The following is a 25,612-nucleotide window of genomic DNA, read 5'->3' as shown; positions in this document are numbered from 1 at the left end:
GTAACGTCGGAGAGACGAAGCCGCGCTATTTTTTTTTTAAGGTCACGGAAGACTTTCTTCCGTCCTTCTTGTCGTTTCACACACGATTTACAGCGCATAAATGACGGAAATTCAGCAGGTTAGCTGTTTTTTGTGGCGCTGAACCGGGTCGCCATTGACAGCAGGTTGGCACGCGCATGACGGAAGTAGTCGGATTAATGTTAAGAGTCTTCAGTTTAATGTAAGATGCATAAATACAATTCGAGTAGGTGTCTGCGTGATAAAACTCGAAGCCTTATTTGATTTATACCATATTTATTCCTAGATAAGTGTCGTTAAATGTAATTACTGTGTTTCTGTTAGCCGCAAAACGCACCAACGGTTTCCCCCCCCCCGACGTGCTTTATTCTGAAATACCTCCCACCGGAAGCGGTATATATATCACGCTGACGGGCTTGACGGCGGTCACACAGGCTCATCAGCTGTACGGGAGAGGAGAGCAGAGCAACACTGACCTAATTAAGTGCACCGGGGACAACAACAGCGACGACACAAGACAACACAGCGACCGACCGAAGTGAGACCCGCGTCTGTAAGTCCTCGCTCCACTTTGTTCTGTCTTTTAAAGGTGTCGTGACGATTCCCAGCAACACGCACGGGATGAATCCGTGTTCCCCGCACGGTGTGTAGTGAAAGCGGGTGCCAGCAGCTGTTAGCCTCAAGGTGCTTTGGACGGGGGGGGTGATCCCGGATTACACAGGTGAAATACCTTATGGTGCTCAAAACTCAGCCTTCTTGTTTCTACAGCACCCGGACGACGGTATGTGTTGCACAAAAAAAAACGAAAAGGACAATAGTTGAAGGAAGCGAAGTGTCATTATTGATCCAGCTGGCTCTCGGTTGTGTTTTTGTGACAGTGCAGTGGACTACGCAGGCTGTAGCTATCGGCCTTTTATTTAATTATTTGACAGTTTAAGACTGCCTGTCTTGAATAAACCCTGACTCTTGTATTCAGGCTGGTTAAATACATAATGCACGAGCCCACCATTTTGTATGAAATGTCTCAGAGACATTATCCCAGTGGTTTCACTCGTGCACTTCATTTTGATTGACAGGCATTCATTCATGCAGTCATTGATGCACTTATTTGCACTTTAATCAGTCAGTTAATCCATCCATCAATCAATCAATGAATTTAACCCATCAATCAATCATTCTCATAGAGTAGAGACTGACTGTTTTTGCACACATTTTTTTGCAATGATCCCTCAAATGTGGTGGTCAAACACTTGTGACAAAGATATTTAATGGAGGCAGGATATTTTACAGTTTGACAGTAAACTTCAACTTAAATGTAATAATTATAAATCACCCCTAGCCACATTTTCTGCACTTTGTTCTTCTTTACAATCAAAATGTGTTCATATTGGCTGATATCGGCCAACCGATTTTATATTGGTCGGGTTACAGAGTAGAGCCTACCCAGCTATTATTTTAATGATGAGTTTTTACTTGTGGTAAATGTATCAATTAATCATTTATTTGTTGACGTAAAAAATAATTACGAATCCCAAACACCAGAGCCTGAAGTAAACTGTCGTGATCAAATTAAAAAGCGATATGAAAATGGCAGACATTCAACTCTCGTCTTTGTGAGGATTTAACCAACATATGTTTGATATTCATGAATGACTTTGATATTTTATATTAGCCCACTAATCAATTATTCCAGACAGTTAAGTCTTTATGGGGGAAAATAGACTTGCGGCATAACAAAAAAAGAGACATAAAAACAGACTCATCCCTCAGAAAGCAGCATTAAAACCATCAATTACAAAGAGAGACATCCAGCAGCAGTAAAAACAATAAGAGTGCAATAAATAAAAGCAGATGTAAATGGGTGAAACCAAGAAGCAGTACAGTCAGTGTTGCATAAAATAATAATAGTTGCTAGAATGTATAAGATTATTTTGCAAAAGAAACAACAGTACAAGGCAGTACGGTACAAATCTATGACAAGTTAGAGATTAATAGATTATGTTTATATACTATCAAAGGTTTTATTCAGTTGTAAGATTAACCTACAATGACCTGATGGTGTGTTCATGTCTTTTTTAACCTTAACCTATCTTATACACAGGAATTTATGGCTCATTTTGCATCCATTTAAATATTATCCTCGGATTAGACTAGTTGTTGCTGTAAGGATGTTTCTGTATTCGTCGCAGCGAAATGCGAGGGTTGTTATTAATTTGTTTATTTCCTTTTTCAAGGACTCTGCCTGGGAGAGAAATAAAAGCAACTTAAATTCCCTTCCATGTAGCAGGCAGAAGAACCTGTGCGTGGGATTTGGTGTCATTACTGAGAAAGCTCCACCAACCTGTCTGCCTAGAAGCTGAAATGCTGAAAGCTGACAATTGTGCTATTGACTGCTGAGAGAGAGGAAGAGGAGGAAGAAACAGCCGAGAGAGAGAGGACTTGGCCTTTCCGGATATAAGAGGGGTTTCGGTCACAGAGATCATTGTTTTGCAGAAGCTTCTCAAGGGAAGGGTGGCTATTCAAACGTCTATAATGGCCGAGCTGTCATCAGCCCAGGTGACCAAGTGCACCTGAGCGTAACTACTTCTCCACACACTCAGAGTCACCACTGGCCTGTGGGCATTTACTGCGCAGTAAAACAACAAATCTGCTGTGCTGTGACTTGAGCAAGGAGGAACAAACGTGACTGAATCCCTCAGATTTTTTTTTTGCTGGATTATTTTTACCTGGAGCTTTTTCTTTTTCTTCTTTTTTGTGGCTTACCTGGGAGAGACAAACGGGTGCAGGAGGACAAATGACTGTTTTTGGATTTTGGACTTACTGAGTTGTTGATAACAGCACTGAAGGAGGCTGCTGTGGCTCGAGCGTCTGTGTGCAGGAATGCCAATTTCCATATGGAGGCAGACCATACAGGTTAGTGTAAGCAGTGTGTGAGAGCTCCTGATGTGTGCCTAATGACCACAACTTTACTGTTCTTTGTCAAATATATTATATCAACTTAACAGTTAGTACTGGGGTTGGAGCAATATACCGTTTTCAAGGTACATGATTATCATATCGCGTACATTTGCTTATCTGTGGTTGTGAATTCTGCTGTGTTGGTGTTCAAAAAAATGAAGTCAAATAGTTATTTTAAGCAAAGGTGGGCTAAGAAATACCAGAATTTCACTGTGGATGGCTCAAAAAAGTCCTCGGAAGAAGAAAAGCATTGCATTAACACAAATGCAAAGTCAAAGTATATAAAGTATAGATTTTTGGACCCTACTGTTTGTTTTCAGCTTAGACAAAGTTTTTTCCTGCAAAAGTTGTAGCTCTGCAAAAATTCTCACCATCTGCATGACTTAAATACTAACCAGCTGAGATAAAGTACGATTATTTCCAGCCATATGGATATGTAGCATCTACTCTGCATTTACAAGACTGTCTGTTCAGCAGATGTTTGTGAAAGCTGCTTGATTTTTTTTTTTTTTTTTTTTTTTTTTTACGTTTACCACAATGCACCATGCTCTCATGGTGAGACGTGGAGAAGAGGTCTGCTGACGTTGTGAACACAGTGTCCCAGGACCTGTACTGTTCACTCCCCCTGCTTTTTTTTTATCCCACTCAGCTGTAGAAACTTGCATGAGAATTGGAGAAGGGGGGGAAAAAAGTGCAGTATGGCTGTTTTTAACACCACACATTCCTCAAATCATAAGTCAGCCTCACTCAAGTGTTACTTAACTCAAGAGAACAGAATTATCTATTTCTATTTACCTCAAGACAACAGATTCAAAGAAGCAGAAGATCATAATGTTAACTCATGAGTTCAGTACAGCAATCTGCATTTTAATGCTCCTTTTTTTTTATCGCTCTGCTGATTTTATTATCGTAACTAATTACATTGAAATGAGAGCTTCCTCATCACACTTCCTGGAGAAGAGTACATGAAGTATTAGTGAGTTCACTCAAGGATCTGGATGGCATGTGACTGTGTCTTGAACATAATTTAATGATAAAGTAATTTTGCATCCCACATGCAGCTGAGTCTGATTCATCTTTTACACAGAGTGACTTACCACAAATGTCACAGGAGACTAGGACTAGTGAGGGATGTAATTGTGTGATTAAAAATACTGTTTATGATGGTTGCACAGGAGAAATAATAACTTTTTTTCATAGAGCAACCAAAGTGTAGTTTCCCCGTTATTAACCATTACTCATTTTCATGTTCAGTATAATCATACAGGCTAAGTAATAGGCTGCTACGCCTCAAGACTATACAACAGTACCACATAGACTGAATAGATAAGATTGTTTATATAGCAAAGTGTGATGAGCTGTGCCTCTCGCTAAGACAAAGTGACAAGACACATGTCATACAAGGTTGTAAATGTAGTCGTCCTTTTCCTGTCTTCACTTCTGCGTCACTTCGACTAATAGTTAAAAGGAGGGAGCTCACAGGATTGTGAGTCATGTTGCTGTCAACAGGATATTAACAGAATGTTGCATAAGCAAAGAGACTTGACGTGTTTTGTTCAACTGTGCACAAACAGGGGATTTTCTTTCTGTTTCAACATTATCATTTAGTTTTCTTCCTCCCTCTGTTTTTGATATTATGGTGTTTGTCATTACCGTCTTTTAATGTTCAGCTCAAATATGTCACATACATGCTTCACTCTCTCTCTGCAGAGAAGCTTCAGTTGAATCTTATTTGCATGAAATTTTATTATCAAGTTGAAGTTTTAGAGGACTAAAGAATTAATTCAAATTCATGGAGTGCTTCTCTAAAGAGCTGGACAACTGTTGTCTGTCAGTAATCAAGATAAAGAAGGAGGAAAAAGCTGAATAATTCATATCGGGTAGGCAATATGGCGGAAATTATTATAATAATACTAAAAAGAATACTTTCCTGATAATCTCGCTCATGTAAAAAGCAAGGACATCATTAAAGGATAAGTTCACCCCCAAATGGAAAGTCATTAGCTATGCTGATGGAAAGTTGGAAAGTTTTGTAGTCCACAGAAAATTTCTGGAGCTTCACAGCAAAACGGTGTTGCAGCATTTTCCTAAACAACTGAAGTGGACGGGGACTTGTTGTAAAACTTAAAAAAGAGATGCCAAATTGATTTGAACGCAGGCTATTTACACCCCATTGACCGCATGTCAAGGGCTTAATTAAGGTCTTTCAAATCAATTTGGGATCTCAGGGCTTCAGGAGACTTGCCAGACAAGGTGTATGGATCTATACAACACTGTTTTGCTCTGAAGCCCCAGAAATGTTTTGTGGACAATGAAACTTCACCTGACTTTCCATTAGCATGAGGTTGAGGAAATAATGACTGCGTTTTTTCATTCATTCATTCCATTAAGTAAAACACACGTTTGTTCATCCTGACATGAATGATATTAAATAGGTTAAAATCATTTTTCTTTGTTTTCTTGCATTTTAGCGTTGTGTTTGAGGAGCTGAGCCTGTGCAGGCCCCAGAGGCGGCCATGTTGGATCTCTTCCTCAGAGTGCTGGTGTTGACCCGTCTTCACCCGTCACCTCTTAGCAGCACCCTGCTGCCAACCTAACTCCTCGCTCCCTCTCTCTTCCCTGCATCTCTTTCTTCCACCGCCTGGCCGGGAGAAAGGTAAGCATGATGTGTTGATGAAGGTTCTCACGTAAGCGTGACGTGTTTTACAGGTTGTTTAATAGGCATGCTCGGCTACTTTTTAACCAGATGCTAATGGTTGATGGGAGAGGACTGAAAAAACTGAATGTTAGCTTACTTTAATGAAGTGAATGTCAGTAGTATGATTTGCTATGGCGGCTTTTTGTCTGAGGAAATATTAAAGCACGCTAACATAGTTCCATTTCCTTTTTCTAGGTCCTTGGTCCTTGTGGAAAATGTCCTATGCACGCCACAAGCTGTTTAGCTGGAGCTTACCTCAACTCCTTCTCCTACCGCTGACCTACCTCTGGCTCTTTGCTCCTCCCACAGGTAAAATAAACCGATCCCCACCTAAACTCGCCAGGCAAAACCACATTTGTTGACTGAGAACTGATAAGAAAATTCACATCTGTGTTTCCTGAACTATGAGCTCTCATCTGCACTGTAGGGTTGCACGCCTTTGATTACTCAAGGTGGGTGTAAGGATGTTTGGATAGTTTTAGGTTGTTAGTTGGTGTTTACTGTCCTACTGAACTCGGGCGGAGAAGTAGAAGACTGTTGGCACCCCTACTGTGTGTATGTGGGCTGTCCTTCTGATGCCACCCCGCTCAGTGGGTTACAATGTGAAACAGGACAATAGGGTCTCTGTGTGTAGACATTGTGTATCTGTGTGTGTATTGAGGGGCGGGAGACAGAGTGGACAAGGGGTGGGATGACTAAACTGAGGCCAAAGGGTCCTTTCTCAAACAAACTGTACTGCTTTTGTGTGATTTTGTATTTGGCAAGACCTGTGTTTTTCCAGACTTGAGTTACTCTGACTGATAAAGTCAACCTTAGCTCCCTCGTTGCCATGGTAGCAGTTATAGCTCCATCTGAGATGTCCTGATGAACGGTGTCTCGTTTGATTTTTCATTTTTCTGTTGAGGCCACCATAAATGTTGACGGCCTTGCCATGAGCAGGACAAGCTCTCAAAGGACATTGCCTGCCTCCACACTAGGAATACGCAAGATATAGTGCAGCATGTAATCCAGTGTTGCTCTTTGTAATTTCATGTTGTCGATATCAGCATCACTGTTTGATGTTCACTCTCCCACAGCCGTATCAGAGCTGTATTATGTGAATACAAACCAACATTTCCTTCTGCTGTTAGTTCACAGTAAAAGCATTCAAGTGGCAACACACGGGGTGTGAAGCAGTCAAATAAATGTATTTATCACTAGCACTGACAGCAATTATTTGTCAAAAATGTGTTATTTATTTAGTTTGACCTGTATTTAACCAGACAAGTCATGCCCGATGCCTCTTGAGGGAAGGGGAGTAGGAGCTAAAAATAAAATCTCAAAGGTTAAAAAGCAACAGTACACATCCAAAAATTCAGGACACAAACTATTTGCATACAAGTGCATGACACAAACGCTGCATAAATGATGTACAGTCGAGCACACAAGCAACAGGCTCAAGCTAGCAGACAAATGCTTTAGACAAAATAAACCAAGAACAAGAGTATCATACACAGGCAAAGCAACACACCAGCAGAAAGAAATAAGAAATATGAATAAATACAAGTCAAGATATGGGCATTTTGGGCCTTTTTTGACAGCAGATTTGTTTTTAAATATTGCAGGGAACAGCTGATCAAGAAGGAGCAGCCATAGTGAGCAGGGTGAAAATCTAGTGTCAACTATGGAGAGGACAACTACGAACACTCATTCAGCTGCAAACACTGGTTAATGTATTGTGGCTGGCTAGCTACAAATCACAACAAATCATATTATTCCAGGCTTGGGGGCTCATTTCCTGCCCTGTCCCTCCTGGGATTTATGCCCAAGGTAGTGAGCTTTTAGATGCAGGTTCTTAGCGAGGTAACCAGCTCCTTTTTCTCACCTGTTTTGTGGGTATAAAAATAACTTCAGATTTTCTTGATGCGCTTAAAGGAAAAAGCATTTGGCTGCATGTATTCACACCTTTTCTCCATGTAGTGGAGAATACTGTTCAAAGGAGGCAGCTAATAAATGACACAAGTGATCATTCCTGATATTTGCAGTATATGATTTTTAGCTTGAGGTTTTGATCTCCTTCCAAACAAAAGTAGTTTCTTTTTATTGCAACTGCATATAAATCACAGAGTGACTCTTTGTCCTTTGCTGTTATTCACGGCTAGTTCGGCTTTGTGTTGACATTCATTTAACTGGAGGTGAAATATAACCTCCCATTTCTCCTTGTGTTACTTTTACAGTCTGTGGCATTTTATAGTCTGTGCTGTTTCATTGTACCTGGCTGCACAATGCATTTCTCATGTGGGACAATGACTGGACTGAAATGACTTAATTTGATACTTGAAAGGCTCATGCTCCTGCTAACTACCAGCTCACTGCAGTGCTGATATGAGTCTGATATGGTCTGGCTCAGAGGATGGAGTTTCGCTCGTACTGCATACTGTGCTTGGGGTTTTAATCAGTGTCTTGTTTTGTCAGGGAAAAGCCTCACTTCCTCTCTCTGCTGCTGACTTGGCTGACTGCTCAAACTGCGGCTGCATGTCGGTCTTTCTGAGAAATGTTCAGTCAAAGCCTAATCTGTGAAAAGTCTCGCTAGTTGGGACCGGAATTCGCTGTGGGTTTTACTTTGCCCCTTTGCCTTTGACAATGCCAAGAGTACCCAACAATGCCCTGATTGATATAAACAAGTGAAATCTTGAAAAGCCTGGGAATCACTGCCCGCTGGCCGAACTGTGATGCCGCTTGTGGCAGATCCTTTTGATCAAATTAGATGCGTCTCTAAAGTGTTTTTAGAAATTTCTCCGGTGGGGAAATCATTTCATTACCTTTTAACTCTATCATGAGCAACCTCCATCCTTTTTTATTATGACCATGTTGCAAAGGTATCGATCTCTCACAGTGACTTTTTAAACATGTCAAGTCACTAAAATACACTGTGTTGTCTCCCTCCTTCTGTCCCCGCCCAGGTGTGTCAGCCACTCTCTGCCGAGTGACCGGTGGGGTTCTGGGGATCCACTGGAGCAGCACCATCTCCCTCGGTTGGCACCCTCTGGCAGACGGGAGAGCCGGGGCGACGTGTTGGGAGGCCTGCTGCTTGAACCCAAACTGCAATGCCGTTTGGAGCCTCGGCGGGCGATGTGTGCTTCTCAGCTGCACGCGGGAGAGGGGTTGCCTCATCGCCTCCCTGCCCCAGCCCCACAAGGAGTCCCTTGGCCTCCTCCAGCTGCTCTCAAAGGTATAGAAAAACAACATCTAGACTTATTTAAATGACCAGTTTTTAAAATGCCTCTTTAGATGTCATTGATGAGGGTGATGCAACCAGGAAAAAAATTATTAACTAATAGCTTTAAGTGGAATTGGATCTCGATGTCCCCATCTACTTCAGTCCTGCAACACTGTTTCACTGTGAAGCTCCTTTTTAAGTTTTTAAGTGGGAGAAAAAAGAGAGCCCTTGCATCAGATCTGGAATTTTTATCAGCAGATACCCTGAATTAAGGTGTATATTTAGTAGTTTATAAAATATTTTTCTAAAAAATGTTCTCTCTTACTTTATTTTAAGGGTCCCGTCTTAACAAGACGTAGAAGAGCTCGTCCAGCACAGAATGTAGGAAGCCACGCAACGCACTCAAGAAAACCTACCAGCACGGTAACGGTAAATGAATATTATTCATTTTTTGAAGTTTGTATTGATTGCTGCATTGTTTGCATATGTTTTTAATTAGTTTGCCTTATGTACCAACACTACCTTAAGTCAGCCAATATTCTTCCCCTTTCTTTGTCGCTCTGTCTTAAATTCTTCTCACCCTCATTCTTGCAATCACACTTGACATGTAGAAGTGCAGTGGTAGATTGGTTGGAGTAAAGAGCTGTTTCTTCTTTCTTTTTGTTTTCTCTTTTTGAGGAAAATTATTAAGCAAACATGTCAAACATATGATGGTTCCAGCTTCTTAAATGTGAAGATCAGCTGCTTTTCTTTATCATGTATAATAGTAAATGAAGAGTCTGTGATTTTTGGACTGTTGCACAAAAGAAGCAATCTGAAGATGTGACTTTGGGCTTTGGGGCCACACAATTAATGGATTAATCGTAGAAACATTTTGGTAGATTAATTGAAACTAAACTTTAATTGATGCTCTGGTGGAGTGTACAAATAGAAATGAATAACATAGAAACATGAAGATGGAAATGTGAATAAAATGGCTCCTCGTTTCCCAATATTACATTTTTACAGGGAAGTCCCAAACTGGAAACTGCTCACCAAATTCCAACAGTTCCCAGCACCATCACACTTCTTCAAACAGCCCAGAAGAACCTGAGCCAGTCAGCCAATGGGAGCGCAGACACCGCTCCAGCTCCATCACAGCAGAACTCAACGGAGGACACCGTCAACACTGCTGCGTCTTCCAATAGCAGCGATGTCAGCACACCTACAGCGCCTGCTATCATCACAACTCCAACTCAGGCTGGTAAGGAAGCCATTATCTGCCCAGACAGCGATCACCTATTTTCAGCTCGTTCAGTAATTTGTCTTGTCTTCATTTATTAATTATGAACTAATGTATAATGTAGCAGCACTGTGGTTTTGCAGCCTTGGAGGAAGATTTCACACGACTCTCACGTCCCATTTTTCAACACTAAAGTTGCTTAAAATACATCTTTATCCTTTAAGTTTGCATTTTTCTGTCTCGCACGCTCCAATTTTTTAGATCCTCTACTGTTCCTTCTTTGTTTATGCCTCGGCTGATGTTTGACCAAATGAAGATGTACTTTGCCCACAGATTTTATGGCAGGCTGCTCAGATGTTATTTTTCTAGATGAAAGCGACATGCGGTGTGGGTGTGAAGCCGAATGAGAGTAAGCAGTAGGAATGTGCTGAGACATGCTGGGCTTCTACAAACAGGAATAACTTGTATGATCAGTGTCTCCTCCCTGAAGGACAATATCTCCATTTGACTGGTATAAGATCGAAGACTGGCACCAATGCATATGCAAAACAAAGCCTGGCATTAAAGTTAACATCTTTTTAGCTCTTAATATATTTACTAAAGGAAGCAATAACAAGCTGAGCTGATAGAAGTTAAAACAGAGGAGTTGTATGAAGGTCAGCTGCATTTTATGAGGAGCTTAGATTTGCATACACAACAAGAACTCGTGATTCTGAAAGACAACATCTCACAATGCCATTGCCTCTTTACGCAAATTATAGTTTGTCTTAAAGGAAAACCGATTTTACACCATGATCAGTTTACTAGTCATGTGGAGTTCTGCTCCGCCTGTGAGAACAGTTGCCTAATATCTCTTGTGGTTTTGAAAGAAGTCTGATGATGATAGAAGTTTGTTTTTTCCTGTTGCATCTCAGCTTGAGCTTGGAGACTGAAACATATTTAATGGAAAGCCTGTGCTACCAACTGGGCTGTGGAATGGGTGACACACTACAGGTGTTTCTGGGCAGAGAGGGTTTAGTGAGATGTATTTGATACCGCCCCGTTGGTGTTGTAACTAGAACATCATAATTAATGTTGCTCCAGGACCATAATTTAACAAAGTGACGACATCTGGAGGCAAGCTGTTGTTGCTAAATGGGTGACGTATAGTACTCTCATTCAGGAGACTAGTGTTTGTGTCCTGTCTAGAACATCATATTATAGTGTTCACTTACTATTTTTACACTAAGTTCACTTCTGTTTCAATTTTTCCGTCCCGGTTTGGTTTAGGAAAGGAAAAGACTTGGATCAGATTAAGAAAATATGGTTTGGTAGAAAAGAGCTGAAAAATATGTGTTCAACCCAGTCACCAAGCTGTGACATTACAAAAGCTTTATTGATCAGTTGCAATGATGGTCCAGGAGCAACATTAATAATGATGTTCGAGGAACGACACCAACACGTTGATATCAGACAGTGGGTCTACTGAATTGAAAACATTGAGCTTCATTATGGAATTTGTAGGAGCACCATTTATTGATTTATTTATTTAGTGGTAATAGGCTACAGGACTGTATTATAGCTTGCTCTAAATTCAATTGCACATAATTTTTCCTTCCTCATCAAATCTCTCAACCCATCCCCCATGAAGTAACAATGAAAACATATATATATATATATATAGACATGGGTAACTTCCAAGCACCTGTGCAGATTGAAACCTAACTGCAGGTTTGTAGCACAGGTGTGTGTATGTATGTGTATATATATATATATATAGACGTGGGTAACTTCCAAACACCTGTGCAGACTGCAGGTTTCTATCTGCACAGGTGCAGAAACAGTCCTTCAAAAACAGTCCAAGGCACACTGTAGAATTTGTTAAAAAATAAAATGCCTTTATTTTACATGGCAATAATTGTTAAAATGAACATGCGTTGTGACCAACATAGGTCTTCATTTATCTACCCTACGTGTTGTGTAAAGTACAAGGGAGACATTTTTTTCGTGATTTTAATTTGGTGCTGTAAAATTGTGGAAATTGACTGTGTTATTGTGCCTCCTGTTTAATTTTCTACTCTCTGAGCAGTTCCTGTGTTTTTTACTGTCTTTTTTTTCTTCTGTGTTGTTTTCCACGACAGTGAGGGAGCTTGTGGTGTCAGCAGGAGAGAGTGTGGAGGTCACGCTGCCCCGCAACGAGGTCGAACTCAACGCCTTCGTGGTCCCGACATCAGCAGGTAAAACCATGATGTTATTATCCAAACTGTTGCAATTTATCACCAGGAAACAAACTGGAAACTTGTCACACAGAAGTTTCCCGACCTGCGCGTAATTGTCATTAATATGTAGCAGCAATTTATTACACATGGAGGATGATCTTCTAATTATTTTCTAACATATATAGATGAAACTGAGTTATATAAGCCCTCTATGAGGCTGTCATCAAGCATGTTGAGATAATTTTGGTATACCATGATGTAGTTATGAAGTACGACCTGCTTGATGAGATGTATTTCTGAGTCACCATCTGCATACTGTATGTCACATCAAACACTTGCCAGGAAATTTCATATCCACACTGGAAATAGATTATACAGTTATCAAGAGAGGAATGCACGTCATACTTTTGTTAATCCCTTGATCCCTCCTCGACATGCTCTACCGATACCGGATTCTCTGAACCGGAAATTATCCTTATCTGTTGAATTTTAATTAAGTGCACGCGCAGTTTTTTATTTAATGTATTTGTTTAATTTTGCTACGTCTTCACAGGGACGAACTATGCATTTGACTGGCGTCTGATAACTCATCCCAAAGATTACAGCGGAGAGATGGAGGGGAAGCACAGCACGACTCTTAAACTTAGCAAGGTAAAGACGACATGTTTCATATTCATGTTCTGCTAAAAATAAAACATGCAGCTGGAGGAGCTCTGCGGATTTATAAACAGAAGGTTTCAGTTGTGTGTAAAAAGACCGAAAAAGATTACTTCCTCTTTCTGCTTTGCCTAATTTGCTTGCTCTCTCCTCTCTCAGCTGACTGTGGGCCTGTATGAGTTTGAGGTGACAGTGGACGGGGACGGGGCTCATGGAGAGGGTTACGTGAATGTCACAGTCAAACCAGGTGAGGTCTGACATTCAGCAACATCTCATTTATCCTTTAGTGGTCTTAAAAGTTGTTTTGTTTATTTGAAACCTCAACAATTTTTGTTGGTTTTACTGAATTTTCACCTGACAAAAATCCATAAAGCCCTTGGGATGATTTACAACATGTATTTATTTAAATAGTAGCAAATGTAGTCTCACTCAGTGTCCCGCCCACCACACCACACAACTACATACATTGCAAAACTATGGTGGCGAGGAGGTTGTGTGTCTGGGTAAGCCTCTGGGTAAGCGAACGTACAGCCACAATTTTTTGTTATTACTGCTTTAACTGCTAAGATTAATGTTTAAAAAAAAAAAGCTATAAAAAATTTTAATGTCGTGACTGTCGTGATGTATGTAGCTATTTGTACTGTGCTTTCCTTTATGGACCTTTGGGCTGGGCTTGATAATGACCAAGTCTAATTTGTACATGCTAATTCTAATTAAACTAAGCGGTTATATGATGTGGCTGTACTGCTGCAGTCTGTTGTCAGAAGGCCATGACTAATGTTTGGAGGTACTGTCTTCCCTAACTGAGTGTCAATAGTTTGAAATTCTCCATGTTGACTGAATAAACACTGATCTTTTTCGCTGGAAGACGAGGCTGCCTTCCTCCCACACACAGTTGTATTTTAGAGAGTTATGCCAAAGCAGCCACTGACTTCTCATACTGCCTCAGTCACAAACGGCTGATGTGGAGCTCAGTAAGCGAGTTAATTTCTTGTTTTCCACCTGACAGAGCCACGGGTAAACAAGCCTCCTGTTGCCGTAGTTTCTCCAAAGTTCCAGGAGATCTCCTTGCCAACCAGCTCTACGGTCATAGACGGCAGCCGTGAGTGTCTCACATGACAAACACATTAAACACCAGTGAAAGGCTTTGCACCTAAAATATGTTGCCGTTTCCCTTCCCCCTGTGCCTTTCAGAGAGCACTGATGATGATAAGGTGGTGGCGTGGCACTGGGAGGAGGTTAAAGGTCCCCTGAGGGAGGAGAAGGTCTCTGCTGACACGCCCGTCCTCACCCTCACCAGCCTGGTGCCTGGGAACTACACATTCAGGTACAGGTGGACCTTGGACAACATTGTTTGAACTTTGAGTCCCACTCAAGCAACCTGTTGTTAGCATCTTGAATCCTGGGCCTCATTTCTCTATATACAGTATGTCTGTCTTAATCATAACATTAAAAGTAGAGGAATCTTTGGCCGGATGTAAAGCAGAGATGATGACGGATACATCGGGGTAAAAACGAGTGTTTGCTTTATCTGTTTCCTGATCAATTTTAGCTTCCATTTATTCAGTTCTCATTATCAGTTGGCCAGTCTCCAGATCCAAATTATCTTTCCTTTGGTTTGTTTGTGAGTTCAGCTTTCAGAGAGTGTTTTCAATGACTAACTCTTCCGTTGAGTCACTCAGGCTGTCCAACTTGAAGTTAAATTGTCTCTCGAATGCCACTTCAGCACTTCTTTGCATTCTGTCAGTCTCATAATTAACTACTTTGCTTATTGTACTTGTCAAGCGCAGCTCATTAAGTTATACTTTCCAAGAAGCTGTAGAACGCCAAAAACCAAAGGCGTCTGTGAGCAAACACATCATCTCATGTGATTTGCCTCTGATTATCTAATGAATGTCTTTTCTCAGTTTGACAGTGACGGACTCAGACGGAGCCACAAACTCGACACAGGCCACCCTCTCTGTCAACAAAGCCAAGGACTACCGGCCTGTGGCCAATGCTGGTCCGAACCAGGTCTGAAGTATTCTCTATTGTCATGGCTCTCTTCTTTGATGCCCTAAACCACCATTATTGTTGACCTTATGAATGTGAAGTCGGGTAAAAATGTCAACGTCAGCTGGTAACTAGTAGCTGGTCTTTCCTCTTTTTTCATCCAGGTCATCCAGTTGCCACGTAACTCCATCTCTCTGTACGGCAACCAAAGCACCGACGACCATGACAACCTGTCCTATGAGTGGTCCCTCAGCCCTGAGAGCAAAGACAAGGTGGTGGAGATGCAGGTGAGAATTCTGGAGAGTTAATCAATTCATTAATGCTCATGTTTTAGTTGTTTTTTGCCTGGATAAGAGCATCATGGCTGACAGTGGCATCTTTTTTGTGCTTTGTAGGGTGTTCGGACACCGATCTTGCAGCTGTCCGCCATGCAGGAGGGAGACTACACCTTCCAGCTGACTGTGACGGACTCATCTGGACAGCAGGACACCGCCCAGGTCACAGTCATCGTGCAGCCAGGTAAACAAAAAAGATGCCAACTGAGAACTTTTTATGAGTATCATCAGTGAAGGTATTAATTACAGTACAATTGTCACTCTTTACTTACATTTTTATAATAATCATATTTTTAAGTGTATTTATTCAGTGTACACTTGTTGTTTGCTCTTACTCTTTCCCACAGACTTTACACAAACATACACATGAAATCTTAAGAGCATACAGAGCAATAGTTCATTTATACTTCTCTCTATAATGTGTGAAGCTGATGTGTTTATTAAGCTGCTGATAGGAGACTCTATTTGCTTTACGTTTGCTTAACAGCGTTCTGACTCAGTGAATGGGAGGTGTATGTGTATGCTCAGCTTGATAAGAGCCCAGTGTGGACTGTAGACAGCAAACACACACCGGCAAGACGATGTTCGGTGTTTAAACAGGATCTGTTATGTGAACTCACATCCACCTGCAAGGTCAGGCTATGTCAACCGGTTGCGTGATAATATCTGAAAGAAATGTCAGCGTGTTGTTGGTCAGAGTCTTTCAGAGGAGGGCTGCTGTTCTTTGATAAAAAAACACGTTGACCAAACAAAGTATTTGTACTTTGTTACCTCCCACCTCTGGAAATACACTCAACAAAATTACTATTATCGAGCAACCAATCCTGTAAGCTGTAGAATTAAATTTAACCTCAATGTATGTATGGTAACATCACACCATCGTCATATTATAATCCTGTCTCACCTCTGAATGAAATATTCCTCCATCTGCCAAACTGTTGATTGGGATGAAAGCTGGAGAAATTATGCATTTTGACCGAGTGAACCAAACATTTTTTCAAACATCAATTTTACAGTTTGAAATGCTTTTTATACTTTGACTCCATTTTGATGATTAAGGGGTGATGTGCTTTGTTAGCTCGCACTAGATGTTGAAGAAAGATGTATTTTTAGTTTCCCTTTCAACTCTCCGTCCTCCAGAAAACAATAAGCCACCAGTAGCAGATGCAGGACCGGAGAAAGAGCTGACGCTGCCGGTTGATCGGACCACGCTGGATGGCAGTAAGAGCAGCGACGACCAGAAGATTTCCACCTACCACTGGAAACAAACCAAGTCAGTCACAAACAGACCTATAAACAGAATACAGTTAAACGCCAATGAACAAAATAAAAACTGTTCCTTCTACAGTAAACTCTCCTTCACGTCCCCTTTTTGTGTCTCCGTCCGTCTGTTCCTCCATCAGGGGTCCCGATGGTGTGAAGATCGAGAATGCAGACGGCGCTGTTGCCACGGTGACAGGTCTTGAGGTCGGCACGTACGAGTTCACCCTGATGGTAACTGACGAAAGGAAGCTGCAGAGTAGCGACATGGTCACGGTCATCGTCAGAGAAGGTTAGGAGGTGTGTGTGTGTGTGTCTGTGTGTGTCTGTGTGTGTGAGATAATCCGTCTCTCTTAGCTGGCAGGGGCATGGAATCAGACAGGTGAGGATTATAGATGATTTTTTTAAATATGAATTTGTAATTAAGGAAGCATCTGGAATTTAAAGCTTTACCAGTACATGTCCGTGTGTGTTTTTTAAAGGCGCTATATGCGTCATTTAGCGTCATCCAGCGACGACAACATTTGCAGAAATACCTCATAATATCTGTAACAGCAAATTGACTATCGTGACTACTTTAGTCTGTAACCTTATGTGCCCATCAAGTTACTTGCACGTCGAGGAGAAGAAAAATCAGCTCCGAGTCAAGTCGGAGCCCTTTAACAGCTTGTAACGAGCAACTCGCATGCAGTAACATGCACACATGGCCAGCCCGGCTACCAAAACAAAGAATAGAGAAGCTTGCATAACAACAAACATATAAAGTGTGACTTTATTCTCTGGTCAGGATGCTGTTACTCCACTATATCTTTATATAGCAAATAGTTGTGTGCTGCTATATTTATGTTTAAAATCGTTTAAAGCAGAAGTTTCTCTTATCACAGTGTTAAAATAATAGGAGAAAAAACCTCTGTCTTAGAGTATCCAAACAAACTGGTTAATAAAAAATGAAAGAGGAAATCTTATCCCTCCCCTCCCTTTTCATAATTACATGGACTGGACATAATAACATTTACCATGTGATTACAAGGGTCTGAATGTGTTTGTGCTATTGTCTTGGCAATGGTGCATTAATGCAATTAAAACCTCAGACTGTCCTGTTGGATTCGGGGGTCACTCCCACAAGAATGTTTGTTAATCCAAAAAAGACAACAAATGTGCATTCAAGTAAGAGAAACTGGGTGCTTAATTTCAAAAATATAAATAGGTTAAAGAGATGGTTCAGTTTATGTGAAGTGGGTTTGTGTGAGGTTGACCTACTTACCCAGAGTCGGTATATTGCCTACAGTCAATGGCAGTTGGCACACCCCAGCAAGCAATATACTGCTGTAGAGGGGGGAAGCAGCAAAACGTATAAAGCCACCCAAAAAAAAACAACAACAAAAAAAACACGTCAACCTAAAAAAAATCAATATCCCTTTAAGTGTATGATATATTTAGAATGTATTCACTGCTTCACCTTGCCGTCAGAAAGCCCTTTTCCAATGGGAAACTGAAGCTTTATATCGCTCTCTCCAAAGCCACCAGGCTCCTTTGACAAAAACAGTCATTTTACCTCTCGGAACAAAGGAGTTGCTGATCTCCCACTGCCTCCATCAGTGTTATTGTTTGACTTTGGTCTTTTTTAAAGGGCTTTAGTTCGGATTTACCGGATTGAATGTCCCCTGAGTAAACACCTGAAAAGTGTTGTTACGATGTTGGAGGATAATAGTCGATCTACAATGTTGACAGTGTTTTCCCAAGTCTTGATTCAATGTTTTTTGTAATATTTTCCACCAGAACTGGACCAGCCGCCAGTGGCTCATGTTGTGTCGAGTCCGTCCATCGCTCTGCCCGTCAGGACCGCGATTCTCGACGGATCTCACTCCACAGATGACAAAGGTGGAGTCAGCTACGTGTGGACCAGAGATGATAATAGCCCCGCCGCTGGGGTGAGTCTATAAAACTAAACTAACCTTGTAACCAACATCGCCAAAAAATTATAAACATTTTAACTCTTCTTTGTTTTTATTTCTTCAATAGGATGTTCTGAACAACTCTGACCACCAGGCAGTGCTGTTTCTTGGAAACCTGGTGGAGGGGAAATACAGCTTCACCCTGACTGTGACTGACAGTAAGGGACAGACCAGCGTTAACAGGGGCACAGTGGAGGTCAAACCAGGTAACAGACACGCAAACACATCTAGAGGCACAAACCTACAGTCTATACACACCAAGAGACACTTTCAAAGTGGTGATGGACCTTTTTTTTGCGTCTCTTTGTTGTTTTTTTAAAGGCTTTTTTGAGTAAAAAAGAGATATAATGAAAGTTAAAGTACAGGATTTTATCCTGTCATACCTCTAAGGATTTATTTGAGTTATTTTGGCCTTCTGATGGGCCGTGCATACAGATGGTTTCCAGTAAGAACTTATAATGATATCAGCATTTCATTGGAAATGGCTGATAAAGGCTTTAAATGAAATATCGGCATCGGGCCAAAAATGAATATTTCTGACGATATGACAGACCAATAAATTTACAAGTTTTCTTTGGCCCAGTAATTGTGTACATTTTTTAAAAGTATGGTACTTCTGCATCACAATAAGAGCAGGCATAATAATAATATGTTTCTCAAATATGTCATCCTTTCTTATCATCTAGATGATTAAATGTCCCACAAGTCCGTTTTATATTACTTGCATATATCAGCAGTTGGCCAGAAAGAGTTAGAAAATATCAGCATACCAGATTTCAGCCAAAATCAAATATCGTGTGTCCCTGGTTTCCACACAGCAAGAGACTCAACAACCAACAGCAGAAGGTTGAGCGGGTCAGTGTGCAGCATACGGTGAACAGACACAAACGCAGCCAGAAACTAATCCGTCTCTTGGAGCTCTGGCCTCTTTCCCAGATTTCAGTGTCAGATGGATCCAGCCTGGTTTTCCCATGTCAGTGTCTCCCTCTCCTTGTTACTTTTTCTCTCCCTTTCTCCCCCTCTCTTGTCTATGTCTCTACTGTGTTTATAATCTGTTTTCTCACCTCTCTATCTCTGTGTGTTTATCAGACGTATGGGAGCATGACCTGGTGGAGCTGGTGCTGGAGGTTTCCGTATCGCAGGTCTCCCACCGCCAGCGCGACATGCTGCTGCGTCAGGTCGGGGTTTTACTGGGCGTGCTCGACAGCGACATTATTGTGCGAGAGATCAGTGCATTTAATGAGCACAGGTGAGACATTCTGCACATATATTAGATTCGGGGGGATTCTGGATTTAGCTTTATTGCTGGACATGACTGTATAAAAAAGAATTTTCCTTCTTCCTCCCTCTTTAGTACTCGTTTGGTCTTCCTGGTGTCAGGCGGTCCACAGCGCCCTCCTCTGTCTGGCCGCAGCGTTGCACTTGGTCTGCGCAACAAGCTGCGCAAACAGAAGAATGACTTTTTAATCTACAAGGCTCGACGGGTGGATACAGTCAGTGAGTACCAGATAAATATAGTTTGGAAGAGATGCATACAAATTTGGAAAAATGAGTAAAGAGAAAGAAAATGTGGTTTGCGAGCAGTACAAAGCATCAGCGCCGCTTTGACCTCTGTTTCTTAAGATGATGGTCAGATAATGACAGGACTTAAAGGTCAAATCTCTAACATTTTTGAGCTGTTGCTGCAAGTAAAATCTTCTCCTTTGACCCTGTCTTTTTCTCTTTCCTCTTCCCTCAGTGGTAAAACCTGTTTTTGTTCTGTAATGTGCTTATTGTTTGTCTGTTGTTGGCAAGATAATGCTCTAGTTTCATCTGTTGCTCTTCTTCCTCAGTCTGCCAGCTAAACTGCTCGGGTCACGGCGAGTGCGACTCGTTCACACGACGCTGTGTCTGCCACCCTTTCTGGATGGAGAACTTCATCAGAGCTCAGCTCGGTGATGCAGAGAGCAACTGTGGTGAGTTAAGATTAACTCAATCACAGATCCCCCTGTATTAAGACATGCATAAAATAATCTAAGTGTGTCTGACAAGGTTTTTGCTAAAAAAAAGTATAATTACCAGACTGAAATCTTTAAAATGGCATCTACGCCTTCGTCTTCCAGAATTTATGAATATGCAATTAATTTTAATTCGCTGGAGGCTTCAAGTTTCCACACCACACTTGTGCCTGCTGAATACTGGAACAGGATTGGCCTCCAAACTATTTGTGATGTCACAAATCATGCTTTTAGGTCCGCCTCTTAAAATCCAATTTTCAATGAGCTCTCAGCAACGAATGTGAAAACAGACTTGTAGTGTCAAACTCTGCTCATACGTCATTCTACGCACTGAAACTCAAACGTTGAGCTGTAGGAACAAGAAGAAAAACACATTTTTGACATTTTTTTCCACATATTACATTACAAATTAAAAACCGTTGCTTTTGTGTCTAACTTGATATTCATTTTTCAGAGTGGAGCGTACTCTACGTGACCATAGCATCCTTTATGATTGTGGTTGCTATAGCAACATTTGTCTGGGGGATGGTGTGTTGCTGCAACAGGTGAGCACAATTTCTACAATATTTAATATTTTTGTTATTATTACTAAATGTCTTTGTTCACATACAGTGAATGTTTAATTTCCATAAAACTCTTGGGATTGTATTTTGTACTTGAACTGCCTCGACACCAACTGATGATGTCTGGTTTGTTTTTTTTTTATTTCTCGAAAGACGTAAGAGCAAAGTGCGCAGAAGCAAAAGCAGATATAAAATGCTAGAAGCTGATGAGCAAGACAGTCTGGAGCTACAGCCACCCAGAGCTGGTAAGACACACACCTAAACACTATAATCAAAGCCACACGTTAAAGAATGCTAAAGGCTGGTGTGTATTTAGTAGTTGAAATAGTCCAGCATCATTTAGAAATCATACCATTTTTTTTTTTTCTCTCTTCTCCTCCGACCAGCCCGCCTGAAGCCCGTCACCGCTCCCACCTCCTCCGCCCTCATGCACTCGGACTCTGACCTGGACAGTGACGACGGGCAGGGCGGGGTGCCGTGGACAGAGCAGGAGCGTGGGCATCTCCTGCGGCCACAGAACGGCTCCCTGAGGAACGGCCAGGGCCCGGTGAGGGGCAAAAAGCAAAGAGAGGAGCTGCTATAGCAAGGGAGGAGGAGGGGAGCTCGACGCTGCCCTCTAGCACTCGCACCTCCTCCTCCAGCTGTCTCACCCCCCTGCTCCTCACTCTTCCTTTTTCTCTTTTGTTGTTCTTTCAACACAAAAACCTCACACCTCTCATCCATGAGGACAGACTGTGTGATAGCTGGATTTATGAAGAGGAAAAGAGGAAAAAACATGCTGGAAACATGTTGTCCCACTGTCACGAAAAACACCACTGTACCGAAGTTTCCCTGCTCCCACTCTGAGCCAATACTGAGGGGAAAAAAATACAATTTCGCTGAGAACAAGGGGTGAGCACTGTCCTTTTGAATGGTATGAAGATATTACGTTAGACCCCTATTATTTAACACAGAGACATAAAGAATGTACTGTTACCCCTCTTACTGATGATTAGAGACTGTGGGAGAGGAAGTAGCAGAGTGACTTTCTCAGCTTCAACGACACGAAAACCAGCCACTTGACACGCTGCTCACACCTTGCCTCTCGCAGACACGCATGTGCGCACACAAAGAAGTCGTATTCACACTGTTCCAGGTCAAACTGATGCTACCAAACACTGCCATGTTAAAAACCAACGGTTAACTCTGGCGAAAACACAACCAAAACAGAGCTACCAACAACTCCTCCTCCAAAAAAAAAAAACAAGAAAAAAAAGTGCATGAAGAGCGACAGATTGTAGCTCTGCTCAGATTTGATACTGGAATGATCGCCTGCATGTTTGTATGTTGGGTGTATGTGTGAATTTTTCCCGGCTGCTGAGTCAAAAGATGTTTCTTCAGAGCAGTTTGTATGTTTTTACGTCTACGTAATGGCACTCAGTGGCAGAAGATCTTTAGAAGAAAGAAAAAAAAAAGCGCCATGCTTTTATTCTGAAGGCTTCTCTGTGGATTAAATCGCTGGAACACACACTGGAATACACAACGTTAATGAGTTCGATCCCAACGGACACAACAAATGGGATGGACTGGACCCTGCTTCCTCACTCACCTCAATGTTCATTAATGTAACGACTGCTTGAAACATGAAGACCACTTATGTTTGTTTGTTTTTATGTTGTTTGTTTTTTACAAACAACTTTCAGGCTGTGATTAGACGTCGACGCACTTTGATTTCATGTCTGTCAGCTTCAGTCTCACGTTGTCTCTTGTTGGTTGAAAAAGGAGATCTGTGATGGTTAATGTTGGAAGGTTCAGCCATAAACGACACAGGACTTTACTGCATTCAAAATGAATAAAATACTTGATTTCCTTGACCGTAAAGGAGCAACTTGTGAGATGTGGCCAGAATTTTAGTTTAAAATATTCAAAAAATGAACTAACATGATCAACGGAGTTTGAAGAAATGTGTCAACAACGTCAGTGTACTGTTGCAGAGATGTCTACTGAAGTTAGCACGCTATCCAGCTGAGACATACAGTATACGCCTGTGGCAGTCACTATGTTTCACAAGCTCCTCTGCTGCTCCATGGCTAACTGAGCTGTGAGCTAATTAGCCAACGGTAGCGAGTTACAGCCGAGGATTGCTAGCAAAGAGCAGCGCTTGTCGGTTACATGCTGCCCCCTGTGTTTTTTTTAAGCTACCTTTTAAAAATTCTGGCCATATTCTACAAATTCCACCTTTTTAAAGATCAGATGAATGAATATATTTTAGGAAATGTGAATTCAGCTCAAGTCCAGAAGCACCTCAGTAAATCGTTACATACCTGAAGGCTTGAATGAAAGTGAGACTTTAACATTTTAATCCTGTACGGTAATTAAACAGTTTCTGTGCAATATCAACTGCAACTAGTTACAAAAAATAGGATGAGTGCTTTCCTTTTGGCAAAAATTACACAAAAACCAGAGAGAAATCTGTCTGAGTGACGAGATCAAGGCAAAAAATAGACATTAAAATCTGCATCATTAAACTTCCAGTAGGGATGAAACTGAGTTGTGTGTCTGGAATGACCTGAAACGGTGTTTTGTCCTGAAAACACAATGATTTCAACAACACGATGCAGAGCAAGTGTGTCAGTCGTAGTGACGCGTGTTTCTGTGCCGGGGAAACTCAAACCAAACGGCTCTTCCCTGCAGCGTCTCAGTGTGTGATTGCTTTGCATGTGAAACCAGCCTGTAAGTCACTTTTTCTTTGGTTGTCGAATGTTTAAATGGTACGCCATTGAGACAGTACAGCTTGTGTGAAATAAGAAATAATTTTAAAACATTTTAGGGAAAAAAAAAAAGTCTATTTCTCACAGTTAAATAATCTCATGCTGATTTCAGTTCTGCTGCACTAGTTTGGCCGGGATGGAGATACTTTTTTAAATATCTCTTCCAGACTTGCTGAATTTATCTGGGCCATCTTTTGCTGGTGTGAGGCAAATTTAAAATCAAGTGCACCCAAGTGCCAACTCTGAAAAAAATGCCATCTCTTAAACACTTTGAAATAACGTCATATTGTTCCGGTGTTTTTTGCACATCATAGAAAATTGACTTTCGGAGTAATCGCCAAGTTTATCTGTGAACATTTTCCCACAAAACTCAGTTAAAAACCCTTTCAAGGAAGATTTTTTATTAATTTTTGTTATTCAACTATACAAAATTCTGCATATCTTCTGTTACACGTGCAACATTTACCAGTCACTTTTGGATTTATAGAAGTAAGTGATGACCTTGACTCTGATGGAGTCCACTGTGAAGGCGGACAGAGAAAATGGGGAGCAACTGTCAAATGAAGGGACTTTAATTTAAGCTGTTTTAGAGGTTTTAATGAAAGATGACCCCCCCTTATTTCCTTATGTGTGACCAGACCTGATGCAACTGGATAATCTGTAAATTAAATAAAATGTTTCAGTTTGTTCTTGAGTTCTCTGAGAGATGTGTGCTCGTTTCTCGCTATGTTGCGCTGAGTAAAAGCTTCGACTGATGCAAGATTGTGGCAAAACTGGACTTTCTTTCTCCATTTCTTTATATTTTCAGGTTGTCCTTATTCTCCTTTTCCGTTTCCATTGATAAAAGTTATGACTTCTCACCAGGCTTGACTAATAATCTATGTCCGCCATGTTTTGAGGTAGTCTACTATACTCCTCTCTCTTTTTGGATGCATACGATACACCAACCATTAACCCAGTAACCTCAGCATTGCTGCACTGACCCTGATACAAGCAGTCATCACACTCAGACATCCATCTCAGAGTCTGTTCTCTCATCGGCTTATAAAAGCCCATTAAGCTCGTTGTCCTTTGCTGCCCCATTAACACGATGTGTGAGATGATGGTATGCTGCTTTGGTTATGTAATTTCACCTCATGATGGAGGCAGAGGTCAGTAAACACATCAGCGATTTGTGTAATAATCTGAATAAACAAACTGACCTTAAAGGACAACACAATTTCATACCGTTTTACTTTGCTTATATGTGGCGGACCCTGCCACCTTTCTAGCTTCAGACAGTGTTCTGGGGACCTTATTTTCCTCTGAGAACAGCTTGTTTATTCAGATATGGATAAAATATTTCTGAGTTTGTATTATTACCTCATTAATAATGTAATAAAAGTTTGAATTTCCTCTCGAAAACTACATAGTGTCCATTTAAGTATAAGTAAAAAATTAACTTGGGACTTGGACCAAATTCAATTCAATTCAAACAACTTTGTCCCCGGGGGGCAATTAAAGGCAGGTGGAGTAGTTGTACACAGACACAAACATGTCAGCATGTTAGTTACACAGACACAAAACAAGTCAGATAGAATAAAATAGACTAAATAAACTAAAAAAAAAAATTTTTTTACAGTATTTACATGAGGTGCAAAGTAGCATTGAGGCAGATTGGGTTGTGCATTTAGAGGCAGCAACAATAACTGTGGACTGAGCTAATTTTGAGCATGCACAAGTGGCACGACCCTTGCTCGTTTGCAGATTTACACTGTTATGTATGTTTCATGAAAAAGAGATGCAGTGACTGAAGTCTACTGAGTGCATC

General features: G+C 41.2%; 1 protein-coding gene across 4 annotated transcripts; it reads left to right on the top strand.

The window, feature by feature from the left end:
* Positions 1–78: 78 nt before the first annotated feature.
* On the top strand, positions 79–24,496 carry kiaa0319l (KIAA0319-like ortholog). Of its 4 annotated transcripts, XM_073483007.1 has the most exons (26): positions 79–220; positions 343–571; positions 2,253–2,931; positions 5,448–5,632; positions 5,870–5,983; positions 8,617–8,885; positions 9,210–9,302; positions 9,882–10,116; positions 12,216–12,311; positions 12,847–12,944; positions 13,110–13,197; positions 13,960–14,052; positions 14,145–14,277; positions 14,858–14,963; positions 15,107–15,229; positions 15,338–15,461; positions 16,418–16,550; positions 16,681–16,829; positions 18,317–18,468; positions 18,560–18,698; positions 19,582–19,741; positions 19,847–19,989; positions 20,325–20,447; positions 20,944–21,034; positions 21,206–21,297; positions 21,439–24,496. In XM_073483007.1, the coding sequence occupies exons 5-26, from the start codon at positions 5,890–5,892 to the stop codon at positions 21,633–21,635; spliced, it is 2,931 nt and encodes a 976-aa protein (XP_073339108.1). In that variant the 5' UTR covers positions 79–220; positions 343–571; positions 2,253–2,931; positions 5,448–5,632; positions 5,870–5,889; the 3' UTR covers positions 21,636–24,496. The 4 variants fall into 4 exon arrangements, with proteins under 4 accessions (XP_073339108.1, XP_073339110.1, XP_073339107.1 ...); XM_073483009.1 differs by having other exon boundaries at positions 199–571; positions 9,210–9,296; XM_073483006.1 differs by having other exon boundaries at positions 199–571.
* Positions 24,497–25,612: the final 1,116 nt, after the last annotated feature.

Source organism: Pagrus major, chromosome 16, assembly GCF_040436345.1.
Source record: "Pagrus major chromosome 16, Pma_NU_1.0".
Classification (NCBI taxonomy): domain Eukaryota; kingdom Metazoa; phylum Chordata; class Actinopteri; order Spariformes; family Sparidae; genus Pagrus; species Pagrus major.
This window is presented reverse-complemented; position numbering and strand designations above follow the sequence as displayed.